The sequence below is a fragment of the Drosophila subobscura genome, chromosome O (genome assembly GCF_008121235.1).
Source record: "Drosophila subobscura isolate 14011-0131.10 chromosome O, UCBerk_Dsub_1.0, whole genome shotgun sequence".
NCBI classification, from domain to species: domain Eukaryota; kingdom Metazoa; phylum Arthropoda; class Insecta; order Diptera; family Drosophilidae; genus Drosophila; species Drosophila subobscura.
In genome coordinates, this window is record NC_048533.1 from 22,278,521 (window position 1) to 22,295,042 (window position 16,522).

The 16,522-nt window shown below is 46.6% G+C and overlaps 4 protein-coding genes across 12 annotated transcripts; 2 read left to right on the plus strand and 2 right to left on the minus strand.

The window, feature by feature from the left end:
- Positions 1-15: 15 nt before the first annotated feature.
- On the plus strand, positions 16-7,012 carry LOC117896287 (V-type proton ATPase 116 kDa subunit a). Of its 8 annotated transcripts, XM_034804496.1 has the most exons (13): positions 16-104; positions 573-726; positions 790-966; positions 1,025-1,153; positions 3,050-3,150; positions 3,628-3,669; positions 4,113-4,239; positions 4,298-5,453; positions 5,508-5,725; positions 5,967-5,972; positions 6,071-6,281; positions 6,351-6,522; positions 6,591-7,012. In XM_034804496.1, the coding sequence occupies exons 2-13, from the start codon at positions 610-612 to the stop codon at positions 6,694-6,696; spliced, it is 2,562 nt and encodes an 853-aa protein (XP_034660387.1). In that variant the 5' UTR covers positions 16-104; positions 573-609; the 3' UTR covers positions 6,697-7,012. The 8 variants fall into 8 exon arrangements, with proteins under 8 accessions (XP_034660387.1, XP_034660384.1, XP_034660391.1 ...); XM_034804493.1 differs by lacking the exons at positions 3,050-3,150; positions 3,628-3,669 and adding an exon at positions 1,980-2,140; XM_034804500.1 differs by lacking the exons at positions 3,050-3,150; positions 3,628-3,669 and adding an exon at positions 2,049-2,140.
- Positions 6,920-15,881, minus strand: LOC117896298 (UDP-N-acetylglucosamine transferase subunit ALG13 homolog). The gene is made up of 3 exons (XM_034804519.1): positions 15,871-15,881; positions 8,968-8,972; positions 6,920-7,562 (listed from the first exon to the last, which is right to left on the minus strand). Exon 3 carries the CDS (start codon positions 7,557-7,559, stop codon positions 7,041-7,043), a length of 519 nt encoding a protein of 172 aa, XP_034660410.1. The 5' UTR covers positions 7,560-7,562; positions 8,968-8,972; positions 15,871-15,881; the 3' UTR covers positions 6,920-7,040.
- On the plus strand, positions 7,903-15,230 carry LOC117896286 (aminopeptidase N). 2 transcript variants are annotated; one of them, XM_034804491.1, is made up of 8 exons: positions 7,903-8,313; positions 11,413-12,140; positions 12,201-12,356; positions 12,423-13,139; positions 13,203-13,866; positions 13,921-14,126; positions 14,180-14,488; positions 14,549-15,230. In XM_034804491.1, exons 2-8 carry the CDS (start codon positions 11,437-11,439, stop codon positions 14,781-14,783), a joined length of 2,991 nt encoding a protein of 996 aa, XP_034660382.1. In that variant the 5' UTR covers positions 7,903-8,313; positions 11,413-11,436; the 3' UTR covers positions 14,784-15,230. The 2 variants fall into 2 exon arrangements, with proteins under 2 accessions (XP_034660382.1, XP_034660383.1); XM_034804492.1 differs by having other exon boundaries at positions 7,903-8,271.
- LOC117896293 (UDP-xylose and UDP-N-acetylglucosamine transporter) lies at positions 15,058-16,347 on the minus strand. The gene has a single exon (XM_034804513.1). It carries the CDS (start codon positions 16,224-16,226, stop codon positions 15,231-15,233), a length of 996 nt encoding a protein of 331 aa, XP_034660404.1. The 5' UTR covers positions 16,227-16,347; the 3' UTR covers positions 15,058-15,230.
- Between the last annotated feature and the right edge of the window lie 175 nt (positions 16,348-16,522).

A 16,522-nucleotide genomic window follows, 5' to 3' on the forward strand; every position in this document is an offset into this window, starting at 1 on the left:
TCGTAAATTTACCGATGAAAATCATATTCACATCACTAACTTCGTCGAATCGGTTGCCTGGAAATTTGTGCAGAAATTGATTTATTTATATTATTAAACAATAGGTAATGGATTATTCTACACACGAGTAATACAGCTAGATGAACTAAAAGTAATTTGCTAGCTAGATAGTGATAAAACAAAGTGAATTTGTGACACATAAAGGGGCGGAAATAATGTCAGTGCGGATCGAGTGCGGGGTACAACGTAGCACTTTCTTTTTGTCTGCAGCCAGCGAAAAATCAATATGTGTATGGGGTATAGAAATCGAATATGTATAGTATAGAGGCAGTGGTCTGATTATGCAGATATCTGGAAAAGGACAAGTGCTCCGCCGCAGCCCACTCTCGCGATAATCAAATCAGTAATACGAACCGCACTGAAAATATAACCACACTGAGAGCAGGCAGTGTTCTTGTAATTTAAGATAGCCAGCAAAGCAATGAGTCCCCCGTCCGAGTTGAACTTAAAACTGCTCGCATGTTGATGATTCACTTAATTTACGCATTTATGTATACATTTGTAATTCGCAGAAATCAGTAATCAGGCGTTGCTTTTGAGGCTGCAAAGATGGGTTCGTTGTTCCGTAGCGAGGAGATGGCTTTATGCCAGCTCTTCCTACAAAGTGAGGCTGCCTACGCCTGCGTTTCGGAGCTGGGCGAACTAGGCCTGGTGCAGTTCCGTGATGTAAGTACTTCCCTTTGATATAGAGAGACACGTGGACTTATCTGCATACTGCCCCTCTTTCAGCTCAATCCCGATGTGAACGCCTTCCAGCGCAAGTTCGTCAATGAGGTACGCCGCTGCGATGAGATGGAGCGCAAGCTGCGCTATTTGGAGAAGGAGATTAAGAAGGACGGCATACCCATGCTGGACACGGGCGAGAGTCCCGAGGCACCACAGCCCCGTGAAATGATCGACTTGGAGGTGAGTGTTTGCGGCACTTTGGACATGGATTTCTATGGCTTCATGTTTATTTTTACAGGCCACCTTTGAGAAATTGGAGAACGAGCTGAGGGAAGTCAACCAGAATGCTGAGGCATTGAAGCGCAACTTTCTGGAGCTGACCGAACTGAAGCATATTCTGCGCAAGACGCAGGTCTTCTTCGACGAGGTAAGCATGCGGTTTCGCAGCAGCAACTAGTACATGACGGTGGTTGGCACTAAAACCAAATAAACCAGTCCCAGTCGCCGGACAATTCCTAATTTCTAATTAACATATGTATGGCTTAAAAGTACAACAACAAAAAGAACTAACCCACTTTTCTAAGCAATAATACCGAGAACCTGCACCGACAACACAAGTGTGGCAGCAGCCTCTGGTTTCTAGTTTTCATAAGCAAATCTCTAAAACTTTTTCCCCCCAAAAACACCCGGTTGAGTTCAAATCCAAATCCAAACTCTGAACACAAGACAAACACACAACAAACACACAACTCTTGGCACATCCCTTCAGATGATGTTCCTTTATTTTCGGCACAATTCTGCCCCTAAATGATATGTGCTTTCCCTTTCCCCCTTGCGTATGATTTTTTGTACACAATTCTTAGATGTAATTGTTTTGTTTTTCCCGTGTGCGTTAGTTATCAGTTTATGGTTATTTGTTTATATACTTCTATACCTTCAATGCTTTCTAAGTCTGTATATTGTACATATATAAATTATCTGTATGTATGCATATGCCAGGACCCCTCCCCAGCCTTTTTGTTTAGTATTAATTTTATGATTATTTTTTGCTATTTTCGGTTATTATATGATTCGTTTTTTACATTTTGTTTTTCCATATATCCAATCAATCAATCAATATCCAATCAATCAAAACACACCTTGACCAAAAAAACGAAAAAACACCCAACCAACCCACACAAATATACAACACACACACACACATACGACACACACTCCCCGCTGTCGTACTGCCTGCCCGGTTGTGTTGCCAGTCGGTGCCCACGGTGTACAAGTCGAGTGCTCCCTCACATTCATCCAACAAATATCGGCGCCTTCTGCAGATGGCCGACAATCAGAACGAGGATGAGCAGGCGCAGCTGCTGGGCGAGGAGGCGGTGCGTGCCAGCCAGCCGGTCCAAAATTTGAAACTTGGGTAAATATTGCTGTAGTCGGAACACATCCCACAACCAACAACAGAAGCAGCAGCAACAAACAAACAAAATCACACAAGCCAACAACAACAATGGGAAAACTAAACTCAGGGCCAAAAAAACTCGCAAAAAAAAAAGATAAATCCATCTCGAATCTGCTCTCCTGCTCCTCCCGCTCTTTGGTTGTCCTACACGATACCCTTGCAGTCGGTGTTACCATTCATACGTGAGGTTTGCGTTGGGTTAAGTAAATCTATTCTCGCATTCATTTAACTTAAGTTTGTCTGTTTTTCAATGCAAAGAAAAGGATCATCATTTCATTTGATTTGTAGATTCTCCATCACATATCAACGAATTTATAACCTCAACCCACTTGAAATCTGCAAGGGTATTTAAGCGTCGGTGCCCGAAGCTAAATAGCTGCTATTTTTTGTTTCGCCTATTCCCTCTCCCATTAGGTGTTATCTGCATTTGTACAGTTAAAAAGTATTTTCCATATATGCATATGTCAGTGTTTGTGTGTGTGTATGTGTCAGTCCCATCAATAATTGTCTATCGATGTGTTTGCTGCGGTGTCGATAGGCTGCGACTATCGAATTCAAATATATACGCGTAAAAAGCACATAATCTACATAACGTTTGCTGTGGTGTCGGTTTCCATTCTATCCATTCGGCTATACTCAACTATTCCTATTCCCTTTCCTCCTAACCTCCTCCTGTCCAAATCCAACAAACAATCCTCACACATTTCCACACGAAGCGACTCGTATGAGTTTCTAATTTTGGAGGCGGTTCTTGACTAACCAGCGAGCTACTAAACTAACCATAAGTTGTATCTTAGCTTAGCTTATGTAAAATGCTTAGCCGAAAAACCCGAAATCGAAATCAATTTTGAAAAACTGAATTTCTAGCAAGAAGGCGGTGCGAACCAAACCACCGAATCGATGACGCGCGCCCTAATAACCGATGAGGCGCGCACCGCTGGTGCTTCCATGGGCCCCGTTCAGCTTGGGTACGTATCCAGCATTCGGCAGGCACAACACAACACACTCACACACACACACATTCCGCCAGTTCGGTCTAAGGAATGTGTGTTCCTTCGCATAGCTTACTACAAACTATATAAACTATACATTTAACCATTTAACTTTAAATGAACTCCACTCAATGCCACACAAAATTATTGCTTACTGCCGCCGCCAAATGCCAAAACAGAAAACTAACTGAGAAATCAGCAGTCGCCGCCGCCGCCGCCGCGCTTCACACAAATCGAAATCGGAACCGAAATCCTAACCCCTACAATCTATAACCAAAGAAGCAATAATTTTCTGTGTAGACAAAAACAAAGCAAAAGCAAAAAGCAACAACTAAAACAAACGTCCTTCTCTTCTTATGCTTCCTCTCTTCCCCCCACACAAAAAACGTTTTCCAAATGTCCAAAAAAAAAAAACAAAACAAAAACAAAACAACTTTGGTTGCAAATATTTAGTTACATGGAAAAATCGAGTGAACGTGAGGATTTTCTTCCATGGTTGGTACCCTGATCACACTGCCGAACTAGTCTAGGAAACCAATCAATCAATCATTCTCAATCGATCAAACAAAGCGCTCGCTCCATCCACTCAATCGATCGATTCTGTCGCATCTGCTGTATATATAGAGACCATTTCATAAGCTTCGCTCGCTCGCCCGCACACGCACCCGCACCGCATACCATACCTTTCTCCGATGATCCCCGTACAACGTGCTAACGTCTTACCTGTCCTCCAATCCTCCCAAGAAGTTCCTTGCCGTTTTTCGATCTGTTCATTCCATGCTCCCTCCTCCCTGCGCGTGCTGCGCTCGCTCCATTGGTAAATTTTGTGCTTGAGAGTTTAGTTTTCCTTTTTTGTCGTAAATAACTGGAATGTCTTTCTGTTGAATGTCCCGGCTGCAAATATAGAAGATCCATGGCTAATCTTTACTCTCCTCTAGCTTTGTGGCTGGCGTTATACTGCGCGAGCGTTTGCCGCCCTTTGAGCGGATGCTGTGGCGCGCCTGTCGAGGCAATGTGTTCCTGCGCCAGGCCATGATTGAGACACCGCTGGAGGATCCCACAAATGTAAGTCAATAGAGAGATAAATAACCATAATAAAAACTAATGTTAATTATTTTTGCAGGGCGATCAGGTGCACAAGTCGGTGTTCATCATCTTCTTCCAGGGCGATCAGTTGAAGACGCGCGTCAAGAAAATATGCGAGGGCTTCCGTGCCACATTGTATCCCTGCCCCGAGGCGCCGGCCGATCGTCGTGAAATGGCCATGGGTGTGATGACGCGCATCGAGGATCTCAACACGGTGCTGGGCCAGACACAAGATCATCGCCATCGTGTGCTGGTTGCGGCCGCCAAGAACCTCAAGAATTGGTTCGTCAAGGTGCGCAAGATCAAGGCCATCTACCATACGCTGAATCTCTTCAATCTGGATGTGACACAAAAGTGTCTGATTGCCGAGTGCTGGGTGCCGCTGCTGGATTTCGAGACCATTCAGCTGGCGCTGCGTCGTGGCACAGAGCGATCGGGTTCGTCGGTGCCGCCGATTCTTAATCGAATGCAAACGTTCGAGAATCCGCCCACGTATAATCGAACTAACAAGTTCACGAAGGCCTTTCAGGCCCTGATCGATGCGTATGGCGTGGCCAGCTACAGGGAAATGAATCCGGCTCCATACACAATCATCACGTTTCCCTTTCTGTTTGCCGTGATGTTTGGTGACTTGGGCCATGGCGCCATAATGGCCTTGTTTGGACTGTGGATGATACGCAAGGAGAAGGGGCTGGCTGCCCAAAAGACGGACAACGAGATTTGGAATATATTCTTTGGCGGTCGCTACATCATCTTCCTGATGGGCGTTTTCTCCATGTACACGGGCCTGATCTACAACGATATATTCTCCAAGTCGCTAAACATCTTCGGCTCCCACTGGCAGATGTCGTACAACAAGTCCACGGTGATGGAGAACAAGTATCTGCAGCTCAGTCCCAAGGATGATTACGAGGGCACGCCATATCCGTTTGGCATGGATCCGATTTGGCAGGTGGCAGGCTCCAACAAGATCATCTTTCACAATGCCTACAAGATGAAGATATCGATTATATTCGGTGTGATACACATGGTCTTTGGCGTTGTCATGAGCTGGCACAATCACACCTACTTCCGCAACAGAATCTCGATGATCTACGAGTTCATTCCCCAGTTGGTATTCCTTTTGCTGCTCTTCTTCTACATGGTACTGCTGATGTTCATCAAATGGATTAAGTTTGCGGCCACCAATCCGAGTGAGTTGCAATCTATTAACCATTTTTTCATTTAATTAACTATTCCTCTTGCAGAACCTTACTCGGAAGCCTGTGCACCTTCTATTTTGATTACATTCATCGACATGGTGCTGTTTAACAAACCCAAGGATCCGGTTAAGGGTTGTGAGGTGTACATGTTTTGGGGACAGCATTTTGTTCAAGTTCTGTTCGTACTGCTGGCCCTCTGCTGTATTCCCATCATGCTGCTGGCCAAGCCCATGCTGATCATGCAGGCGCGCAAATTGGCCAACGTAAGTTGAGTCGCAACGGTCGTGTGCGCACACCCAATCACCCCAAGAAATCATCACAACATCACTTCACATGGCACTACAGACTCCATTCAGACTTTGTATACTAACCGCTTTTCGTTTATTGTGTGCTCTGTCCTTCCATTGAAACACACACACACACACACCACTACACTAATTCACACCTTTAAACCAAACCAAATTACACCAATAACCACACGTAATACCAAACCAAATACTAAAGGAAGAGGTTAGTCGTGTCGTAGTGTAACTTCCCCATGTGTGTTGTTGTGTGAACCCTTCGACCTGCTTGCTAATCGCAGACTTTTTTCTTTCACTTTTGCACAGGTTCAGCCCATTGCTGGTGCCTCATCCGATGCGGAGACTGGTGGCGTGTCCAATGGCGGTCCACATGGTGGCGGCGGTCCACACGAAGAGGAGGAGGAGATGTCAGAGATCTTCATACATCAGAGCATACACACCATCGAATATGTCCTGGGTTCAGTCTCTCACACCGCTTCCTATTTGCGTTTGTGGGCGCTCTCCCTGGCCCATGCACGTAAGTTTAGAGTTCTACCCAAAGTACAGATGCCTCCAACTAATGTGTAATCCTCTTTCCCACCCACAGAGCTGGCTGAGGTCTTGTGGACCATGGTGTTGTCCATTGGTCTGAAGCAGGAGGGCTGGTTCGGCGGCGTCATACTGACCTGTGTGTTTGCCTTCTGGGCCATACTGACTGTGGGCATTCTGGTGCTAATGGAAGGCTTGTCGGCGTTCTTGCACACACTGCGTCTGCACTGGTGGGTTCCGAGTGAAGCAGCTCAAAGAAAACTCTGCTTATCAAATACTTCTTAAATCTTTACCACAGGGTCGAGTTCCAGAGCAAGTTCTACAAGGGTCAGGGCTATGCTTTCCAGCCATTCTCCTTTGATGCCATCATTGAGAACGGATCAGCTGCAACTGAGGTGGAGTAAGAGACACCGCGGCACAGGAGCAGCAACAGCAACAGCGATAACCAAAGCATGCTGAGAGTCTCATTTTGAGTTATAAATAACTATCCAAATAAGCTGATCTATTTAAATGGAATTTAACAAAACATAAAATACGCTTCAATGTTCAATAATCGTGAATTTACGTATCTATAGCCAACCCTCAGCACGTCTGTTAAATGTTAATACATAATCGATTAATGTTCTATGTAGTTCGTCGTCTGCCGTCGTGTTTATTATATCTAATCGTATACTCATAAATAAATAGCATAGCGCCCGCTTAAGGGGTCAGCACCAAAAAACAAACACTACTTGCTAGCGGAATGTGTCTATCGCTGGACCGTCAGTTCGTCAAGAGCTTTCACAAATTTCAGCATATTCTCATCGGCCGACTCGTAGGGTCTGAGTGACTCAAAGTCTAGGCTTTCGAGTTGCACGGCCAACTGGCTGGGTTTGCATGTGTAAAGGTACCGCTCGGTGGCCAGCTGCCTTGCCAATTCTTGCTGATGGTTGTCCATAAGCTCGTCGTTGACCACAATGAGCCCGACCTTGCCGTTGGTCAGTATATCCATGCAGGTGCCAGCGCCGGCATGTCCAATGATCAAATCGGCGGCCTTTATATCCTCTATATTGGGTCGAAACGTGTACTGCTCCAATTGTATGCCGTATTGCTGACTTATTAGGCGAGACTCCTCCACACTCTTCGGCAGGGAATTGCCATGCTGGAGGATGAGCTGGCGGCACTCCCGGGATTGTAGGGCCTTCAGAACCGACTCCGACGTTATGGCTTCAATGAGGGCATCGAATTTTGTAGTGCCAACAGTCACATAAACGGTTTTTAAATGCATTTACGGGTTTTTTTTGTATCAGCATTGACGTGTTTTGCGAATATCAGCTGTTTGCAGTTATCGTTCTTCTTCGTCTTCGCTTTGCCATTCACTGGAGGTGCTTCTCATGCTTTTCGATTAAATTAACCGTTACTTTTACATATTTTCTACAAATAAACGCAATAAACAATTAAATACACATTAATTTATGGTATTGAGTGTTTTTTTAACTATTTACTTGAAACTTGTAATGTTCACATTCATTTTATCACCCACACACATGCACTATTTTTCATGAGCTTCGCGATCTGTTTTGACGTCGAAATTAAGTTGTAGGTGTATTTTATCGATAAGACCGCGTACCACTGTTCTGTTCGTTGTCAGCCGTTGAGCTTAACGGTTGTTGTGTTCGGTGCTCCGGTGCATACATATAACGGCGTTTCGTCGTGGTCTCTGGGACAAATTGCAAGCTTAGCACGCCGGCGCACAAGTGCTGTGGAAGTGTGATTTGTTAAGATTTAATTCAATTATCAATCAACAACGTGCGCCTGCAAAAGTTTGGCCACTACGCTACGGCTATACCTACATACAAAATATTCGAATATATGCATATGTAAACTTGCTCTTGCCAGTGTAATTGTGTTGTGGTTTTTATGTGTGGGTGACCCACACTCAAATGCGATTTAGTGCACTCTGCGTGGGTGTCGTCGTCGTCTCCAGCATAACAGTAAAGGTGTGAAAGAGTAAACAAACGAATCCAGTAAAGGGCCAAACGGTAAATTGAATTATTCTCACGTTGCTTACTTGCTCTTGCTCTTCGACGGCTGTGCGTGTGAAGGTGTGTGTGTCTGTACTCAAATGTTCTTTGCGTGGGTCCGCGTGTGGGAAAGTAATTGACTAATCAACACTTCATTTAATTTCGTTTTTATTTCTGCACACTTTTAACTTTGTTTATTTTATTTGGCGTTTTCATGTTTTTGTTTGCTGGTGGATTTGCGCTTCACTTGGCGGCATCTGGAAACGATTAAATGATATTTACAGTTGGCCAGAGTACACAGCGCACTAGTTCTCCTCTTCTCTCTCTTCCTCTATTCTAATTATGCCTTCACGCTTTCAGGATCCATAAATTAAAGCAAAAAACTTTCCTTGGCGGTCGGCTCGTCTTTTTATGATGGCAAATATTTATTGAAAATAGAAAAAAGTGAATATTCTGCAAATACAAATTTGTAGAAATCATCTTCGTACTCCCGAAATCCAATTAGAGCGGTAGTGCAAATTATCGAGGCCCAACCCGAGATCAGTTCTTCATTTGTGTCCGGCCGGCCAGCCCCCTGCTTGCTAGAGCATGGTAGAATTACTAATAGGTAACGTCGTCAGCTGAGTGCAGGCCCATAAGCTTATTCACCACGCTCTCTCAGCTCTCAGAGAGGCAAGCTATCTCTCTCTAGCAGATAGCAAACGTTTTACGTTCTGCACTCTTCGTTTTTATTGTTTCTGCTGACAGCAAAGAAAAGATGTTCGATAATAAATGAGCTAAATAATGGAGCTAAAATACTTCCATGCAAAGTTTTGGATCGGCACAGCAAACAATATTTTGCAGACATTTTCATTTCTAAAAATAAAAAATACATCCAAAATAAAAAAGTACTTGCATGTACAGTACTTAATTTCATTGTCTTCCGCTTACGTCTTCATTCGTAAGCAATGAAGAAAAAGAAGAAGAAGACAATGAAAAAATTCGTGCGCTGCACAACCTCTTTCGTCGACGTTTGGCAAACGACTGACAAGATTTACCGGCCTCGAATGAGAAGCACTGTGGTGAATCCGTTACCTATTAGTAATTCTACCATGTGCTAGAGCACACACACTTACACACACTCGCACACCCATGCATGCACCCCTCCCACACGAGCGCCCGAAATCACTCAGCGCCCAATAAATTCTGTCTTTATTGGTATTTGTGATGCCCGTTTGATGCTGCTGCTAGGAGAGGAGAGGAAAAGCGATGAGCGATTAAATTTGTTTTAATGTCTTAATCGTGGGTGTGAGAGAGTGCGAGAGAGATGGAAGCACTATTTACATGTCCGCTGAAACAGACCACACTCTCTACTCTCTCGCTGTCTCTCGCGGAAAAAAATCACATTCTCTCTTTCTGCCAGACGGAAAGGCGCTACGACATCCATGTCCTCGTTTTAATTAATTGACTACAAAGTATATCTATGGCCATATGGCTGCATCATCACCATCATCATCATCGCCTCGCCATCGGCTTGCACGCAGTTTATCAATGAAATATAGCCATAAATTGGATCCCCAGCTGGAGTCTGTCCCCGCTCATTCCACCAGCATCCCACCACCCCCCATGGGCGTCATATCGTTTGCAGCCTTATTTTCATGAAGGTCAGGCATCGTGTCAGCATCGGGTCAGGGGGATTGACTTCTGTAGTAGTTGTCGGCGTTTAATTGCTGTAATTTGCAAAAAAATAACAAAAAAACAGTAACAGCAGGAGAAGGAGGAATACCACACCCCCAACCCACAGAGGGGCCAGCAGCTGGGGAGCAGAGCAGCAAAAGTGGCTGATCAAATTAATGTCATAACTCAATTAGTCGGGGCGGACATATTTGCATGAATGCTCTGCTCATCTCTGCTCTCCTCTCCTCTGCTTCGTTCGTATGAGCTGATTTATGACGCTGTTGTTGCGCTCCTCAATTTATTCTCAAACTTTTGCCAATTGATAATAACGCCGGGAGTTCGGACATTCTGTTGTACCCATACCTTGAGCCCCGTAATCGTAATCTCGCAGAATTGCAGATGAAGGGTCACCACCCAAAATTATTTTATTATTGCTTTTAATCTGAAATTAATTAGTGTTTGGCATTGCTTTATAAGCAAATCCCAAAAAAAGGAAATGCTAGCTTTTAACAATGGAATTTAAAAAGTTTTAATATTTTTGCAACTCTCTTGTATTCTCTTTTGAAGCATCCTCTTGCGCATCTTGAGTCGAGCATTACTTCACTTTGATTTAAAGGAATTTTTCTGCAACGTTGTGGCTTCTTGAACTTGCCCAAAACCCAACAAAACCCCAACTTGTTGTATACTGAAGATCTGTATACTGGGTCTGCTGAGTAAAGAGTAAAAGCGCTTGACCACACACGATTAGGAATTGCCTACACAGACACAGCATTCTCAAGTCAAGTAATATTATAATTTCATTCTTGGACCAGTTTAGTGGGGAAATATCAAAAGATTACGTTGATGGGAAAACCCCAAGTTGCGAATGCTGGTAAACATCTACTTATAGATCTATGTAGATCTTTAAAAAACCCCACTACTTGACATATGCAAGTGCGTTTTGGGGGGCTAACAAAAGGCAGTTGAATATGCATGTTTATCTATTCGTCTGGCAGTGGGATTGTCGCTACATGAAGTTTTACATGAACAATGAATGATTTGTTGTTAACCGCTGTTAATCATACAGCAGCAGCAAGCAGCAGTCTGGGATGAGCTAATGGCAGCGTTACGTACTTGGCCACTCCCCTCCCCGCTGGTTTCGTTGACAAAACGTTTACGTGCGGGCAACCCTTTTGCTTTGGCTTCGCTTCCTTTTGCCAGCCACAAATGGGGTTGGGATGCACAATTTGATCGGCGGTGACACATGACACAGAGCCACCAGAGAAAGAGAGAGAAACCACTTAAGTGGAGAGACTAATAATACTCCGAACTGTCGTGATTGCAGCGAACCTGCAGCTGGATATCACATTACCTGCCACCCCAAACCACAGCACACCAGCAGGAAGTGGAAGTGGAAGTGGAAGTGGTGTTCCTGTCGTGTTCCTGACTACTAATCGATAGCCTCTTCCTGTTTGTTTGCAGAATTGATTGGTTAACTACTACAAGATGGTCGTCAAGGAGATGCCTCTGCACGAGAATCTCAGCATGGAGAATCGCTCGGGCAGTGCATCCGCCCCAACCACCACAACGACCAGCTTCTCGCGGGTGGGCCGACGCTACAGCTTGTCTCTGACGACAGCCGTGATCCTCGCTTCCTTCTTTCTGTGCACGCTGCTCGCCGTGGGCCTTATTGTGTACAACTTTGCCACATGCGAACAACAGGCGCCCGGCGAGGGCGATGACATTGTCTGCACCAGTGTCCATTTGCGGCACAAGCAGCGCCACGGCCACAACGATGGACAGCCGAAGTACGATCGGGATGTGCGCCTGCCCCGCTCCATACAGCCGCTCAAGTACAACATCACGCTGGTGCCGCAGCTGAGCGGCAACTTTAGCTTCGCTGGCACCGTGCAGATACGCATTCGAGTGCTCGAGGATTGCTACAACATCACCATGCACGCCGAGGAGCTGAATATCTCGCGCAGCGATGCCGCCGTCTACCGAGTGCTGGCCAAGCAGGAGCTGGACAAGGACTCTCTGCGTATCCACAAGCAGTATCTGGTGGGAGCCAAGCAGTTCTTTGTCATCGAACTGTACGACAAGCTGCTGCGTGGCGCCGAGTATGTGGTGCATCTGCGCTTCGATGGCATCATTCAGGACTATCTGCAGGGATTCTATCGCAGCTCCTACGAAGTGGCCAATGAAACGAGGTGAGTCTTAGCAGCCTATCAGTGAAGTTTCCCCCGTTCTAGTTGTGTTTCCACTTGCAGGTGGGTTGCCTCCACACAGTTCCAGGCCACGGATGCCCGTCGCGCCTTTCCCTGCTTCGATGAACCGGCGCTAAAGGCCAACTTTACGCTGCACATTGCACGACCAAGCAACATGACCACAGTGTCCAATATGCCCATTGTACACAGCAATAATCAGTAAGGCTGAAAGGGATTACCCTCCAAGAGAGACCCACTAATGCTCCCTCTCTTGTGTTTCCACAGCGAAAACATACCCAATTATGTGTGGGATCACTTTGCCGAATCACTGCCCATGTCCACATATCTGGTGGCCTATGCCATCTCCGACTTTACGCACATCTCCTCGGGCAACATTTCGGTGTGGGCCAGAGCCGATGCCATCAAGTCAGCGGAATATGCCCTGAGTGTCGCTCCGAAGATACTCAACTTTCTGCAAGAGTTCTTCAATGTGACATTCCCTCTGCCAAAGATCGATATGATTGCACTGCCCGAGTTCCAGGCGGGCGCCATGGAGAACTGGGGATTGATTACCTATCGGGAGACGACAATGCTGTACGATCCGGGTGTCGCGACGGCCAACAACAAGCAGCGTGTGGCCTCGGTGGTGGGTCACGAGTTGGCCCATCAGTGGTTCGGGAATCTGGTGACGCCCAGCTGGTGGTCGGACATCTGGCTGAATGAGGGATTCGCCAGCTACATGGAGTACATTACAGCGGACGCTGTGGCGCCCGAGTGGAAGCAGCTGGACCAGTTTGTGGTCAATGAACTGCAGACGGTGTTCCAGCTGGATGCGCTCTCCACATCGCACAAGATCTCACATCAGGTGTTCAATCCGCAGGAGATATCCGAGATATTCGATCGCATTTCGTATGCCAAGGGATCGGCCATCATACGAATGATGGCACACTTCCTAACCAATCCAGTGTTTCGCCGCGGACTCAGCAAGTATCTGCAGGAGATGTAAGTGAAGAGTCCCTAGAAACCTTTCAAGAATTCCTCTCCTCAACTCCATTTACTTGGCAGGGCGTACAACTCAGCCACGCAGGACGATCTCTGGCGTTTCCTCACCAACGAAGCGAAATCCTCCGGGCTGCTGGATCACAGCACCAGTGTCAAGGAAATCATGGACACGTGGACGCTGCAGACGGGCTATCCGGTGGTCAAGATCTCGCGGCATCCCAACACAAACGCCATACGGCTGGAGCAAGTGCGCTTCGTCTACACCAACACCACGAAGGAGGATGAGGGTCTGCTCTGGTGGATACCCATCACCTTTACCACCGCCTCGGAATTGAATTTTGCCAACACTCGCCCCACCACCTGGATGCCGCGCACAAAGCTGTACGAGCTGGAGAACCGTAATCTATCCACTGCCAAGTGGTTCATCTTCAACATCCAACAGACGGGCTACTATCGCGTCAACTACGATTTGGACAATTGGCGAGCGGTGACCGAACATCTGATGGATGCCAAGCACTTTGAGGAGATTGCGCCAGCCAATCGGGCCCAGCTTATTGACGATGTGCTGAATCTGGCACGTGGCTCGTATTTGTCGTATGGCACGGCCATGAATCTCACACGGTATCTGGGCCACGAGACAGGCCATGTGCCCTGGAAGGCGGCCATCACGAATTTTAATTTTATTGATTCCATGTTTGTCAACTCTGGGGATTATGATCTGCTCAAGGTATGGGGTTACACATGGGACTTACTTTCCATATTAATCAAGCTTTCCCCTTAGAACTATCTGCTGAAACAGCTGCGAAAGGTCTACGATGAGGTGGGATTCAAGGATTCGCAGCGGGAGAGCGAGGACATCTTGTTGCTGCTGAAACGTTCCGAGATACTGAATATGGCCTGCCATTTGGGGCATCAGGAGTGCATCTCCGAGAGCAATAGGCACTTCCAAAACTGGGTGCAAAGCGCCAATCCCGATGCCAATAATCCGTAAGCAGGAACCTAAAATGTATTCCCAAATTAATGTGATTTCTATTGCACAGCATTGGACCCAATCTGCGTGGTGTTGTCTACTGTTCGGCCATACAATATGGCACCGAATACGAGTGGGACTTTGCGTTTGAGCGGTATCTGAAGACCAGCATACCAGCGGAGAAGGAGCTGCTGCTGAGTGCGCTCGGCTGCTCCAAGGAGCCCTGGCTGCTCTATCGCTATCTGCGTCGTGGCATTGCCGGTCAGCACATACGCAAGCAGGATGTCTTTCGGGTGTTTGCTGCCGTCTCCAATACGGTGGTGGGTCAGCAAATAGCCTTTGATTTCCTACGCAATAACTGGCAAGAGATCAACACATAGTAAGGCACTTCCCAAACGAGTTCCTCTGTAGATTTTAATTGGTAATTTCTTCCTTGCAGCATGGGCTCGCAGATATCCAACATACACACATTGCTGAAGTTTGCGACAAAGCGCATGAATTCCAAGTTCCAGTTGGCCGAGTTCGAGGACTTTGTGAAGGATGCACGCTGGGACTACGATCGGCCCATACAGCAGATCGTGGAACAGGTGGAGACCAGCGTGGACTGGATGAACCGCAACTACAAGTCGATTGTCGAGTGGCTGAAGATCGAAGCAAAGATCGAGGGAGCGTAAGCAGGATTGCAGGATCAATGCTGCAGCAGTATTAGAAAAACATTTTGCAAACTGCAACTGCATTATCATTTTAGCTTTTACCTTTTAAGTTCTTTGTCTTGGGCAACCAATGCATTTATATTTAGTATTTATATTTACATTTATGTATATCTCTCCAGTGTTTTCGCCAAAGGAGATTGAACCTTTGGCCTTTGGCAGATGGTGAAACAAATGCGACGGCACCCCGCCACGGTCCGTCCAATGCTGAAGCTGAAGCGCCTTGCCTCGTATCGTATCGATGTTTTTTCTGGTACTTTTTAATGTATGCTCGTACTTTGTTCATATTTTTGTTCATTACAATTATGAGAGTCTTGTAATAATTTTGTTTAGTTTTAATTGCTAACCGTATTTACCCTGTACTTGTACTTAAATGTAAATCGAATTAAATGGAATGCAAATGGATCATCATCAGTCACGTTTCACAGGCGGAGCTCTCCTGCTGCCTGGCAGTCTCAGGACATCGGCAAACATGAGCGTGCCCACAAAGACCATCACTGTGCCCAGCCAGTGGTAGGCCGTAAAGGGATTGCGGAAGTAAACGATCGAAAACACAAGCGAAATGAACTTGCGCAGCGTTATGATCAGCGTTACGGTAAGGGAGCTGCACTCCGTGGTCAGAGCATACACAGAACTGATGCACATGTGCTGTGTTAGCACGTTGCCCAGCAGATAGAGCAGAATCAGTGGCACTGCCACGCCCAGCAGCGGCACTGTGTAGGCTTCACCCGCGCAGGCCAGCCGCCAATGGGCTCGTATGTTGTCGTGCATGAGGAGGAACGCAGGCAGTGGCAGCAGGTGCGTATAGTACAGGGCCTCGCGGGCACACTTCCCATGTCGCCGATAGAGCAGCTCCTGGGTGATGCCCATGTACGAAGAGATGAAGAGGGCCAGCACCAGCAGCATTACACCCAGAAGCCAACGCCAAACGTCTGCCTCCGTGGCGCTCTCCCTAGCGCTTTGGACGGGCAAATCCCGGCTGGAGACGTACGTGCAAATGAAGATACCGACGCTAATCATGACGACCGATATATACTGGCACAAGCGATACTTTTGCTTGAGTATTATGGTGCCCAGGCACATGTTGGATATGAGGGAACCTCCACGTATGATCATGTGCAGCGTCATGGACACATTGAACTCGAACACATAGTTATTGCACACACTCGTCACGAAGAACATGGCCACCAGCAGGGCATAGTCGCGCAGGCTGATTTTTCTCTGGGCCAGTCCAAGCCGGGATGTAAAGATGAGCCCCTCCAGGGCTACGAATGCAAACTGGGCAGCGGTCACGAGGTTTCCGATGCCCGGATCGAGTTTCACCAGCAGCTCCAGAAAGACTCCGCCACTGCAGCAGCCCACAAGTACGCCGCCCATGGCCAGAACACACCGAGGGCTTATTTGCATCTTTATGCCTTCAATGCACGACTACGAATAAACTAGTGAACATCATCAAGGTACCGGTTGGCCTTGGCTCTGGTTCTGCTTGATCTTGGTCATTATGATGAACTTGTAAGCCAATTTGGTTTCGACCAAACAAGGAACAAAAAGGGTCAACAGGTGGCTATCGATAGTCTACCATCTCTAGAACAGCTGATAGCCTTAGCGATAAGCGGTGGTGAGAAAATAGTTAACAAAACAAAACAAAGTTAAATGTAGTGCAGACTCTTGGAAGCTGATAATCTGCAAAGAACAATGGAGTC

Coding starts and splice junctions, on each gene's coding strand:
- LOC117896298 (XM_034804519.1), bottom strand. CDS start 7,559: ATGCATTTAAAAACCGTTTATGTGACTGTTGGCACTACAAAATTCGAT.
- LOC117896293 (XM_034804513.1), bottom strand. CDS start 16,226: ATGCAAATAAGCCCTCGGTGTGTTCTGGCCATGGGCGGCGTACTTGTG.
- LOC117896286 (XM_034804491.1), top strand. CDS start 11,437: ATGGTCGTCAAGGAGATGCCTCTGCACGAGAATCTCAGCATGGAGAAT. Junction 14,127..14,179: donor AATCCCGATGCCAATAATCC/GTAAGCAGGAAC, acceptor TCTATTGCACAG/CATTGGACCCAATCTGCGTG. Junction 14,489..14,548: donor TGGCAAGAGATCAACACATA/GTAAGGCACTTC, acceptor TCTTCCTTGCAG/CATGGGCTCGCAGATATCCA.
- LOC117896287 (XM_034804493.1), top strand. CDS start 610: ATGGGTTCGTTGTTCCGTAGCGAGGAGATGGCTTTATGCCAGCTCTTC. Junction 727..789: donor GCCTGGTGCAGTTCCGTGAT/GTAAGTACTTCC, acceptor CCCCTCTTTCAG/CTCAATCCCGATGTGAACGC. Junction 1,154..1,979: donor CGCAGGTCTTCTTCGACGAG/GTAAGCATGCGG, acceptor TTGTGTTGCCAG/TCGGTGCCCACGGTGTACAA.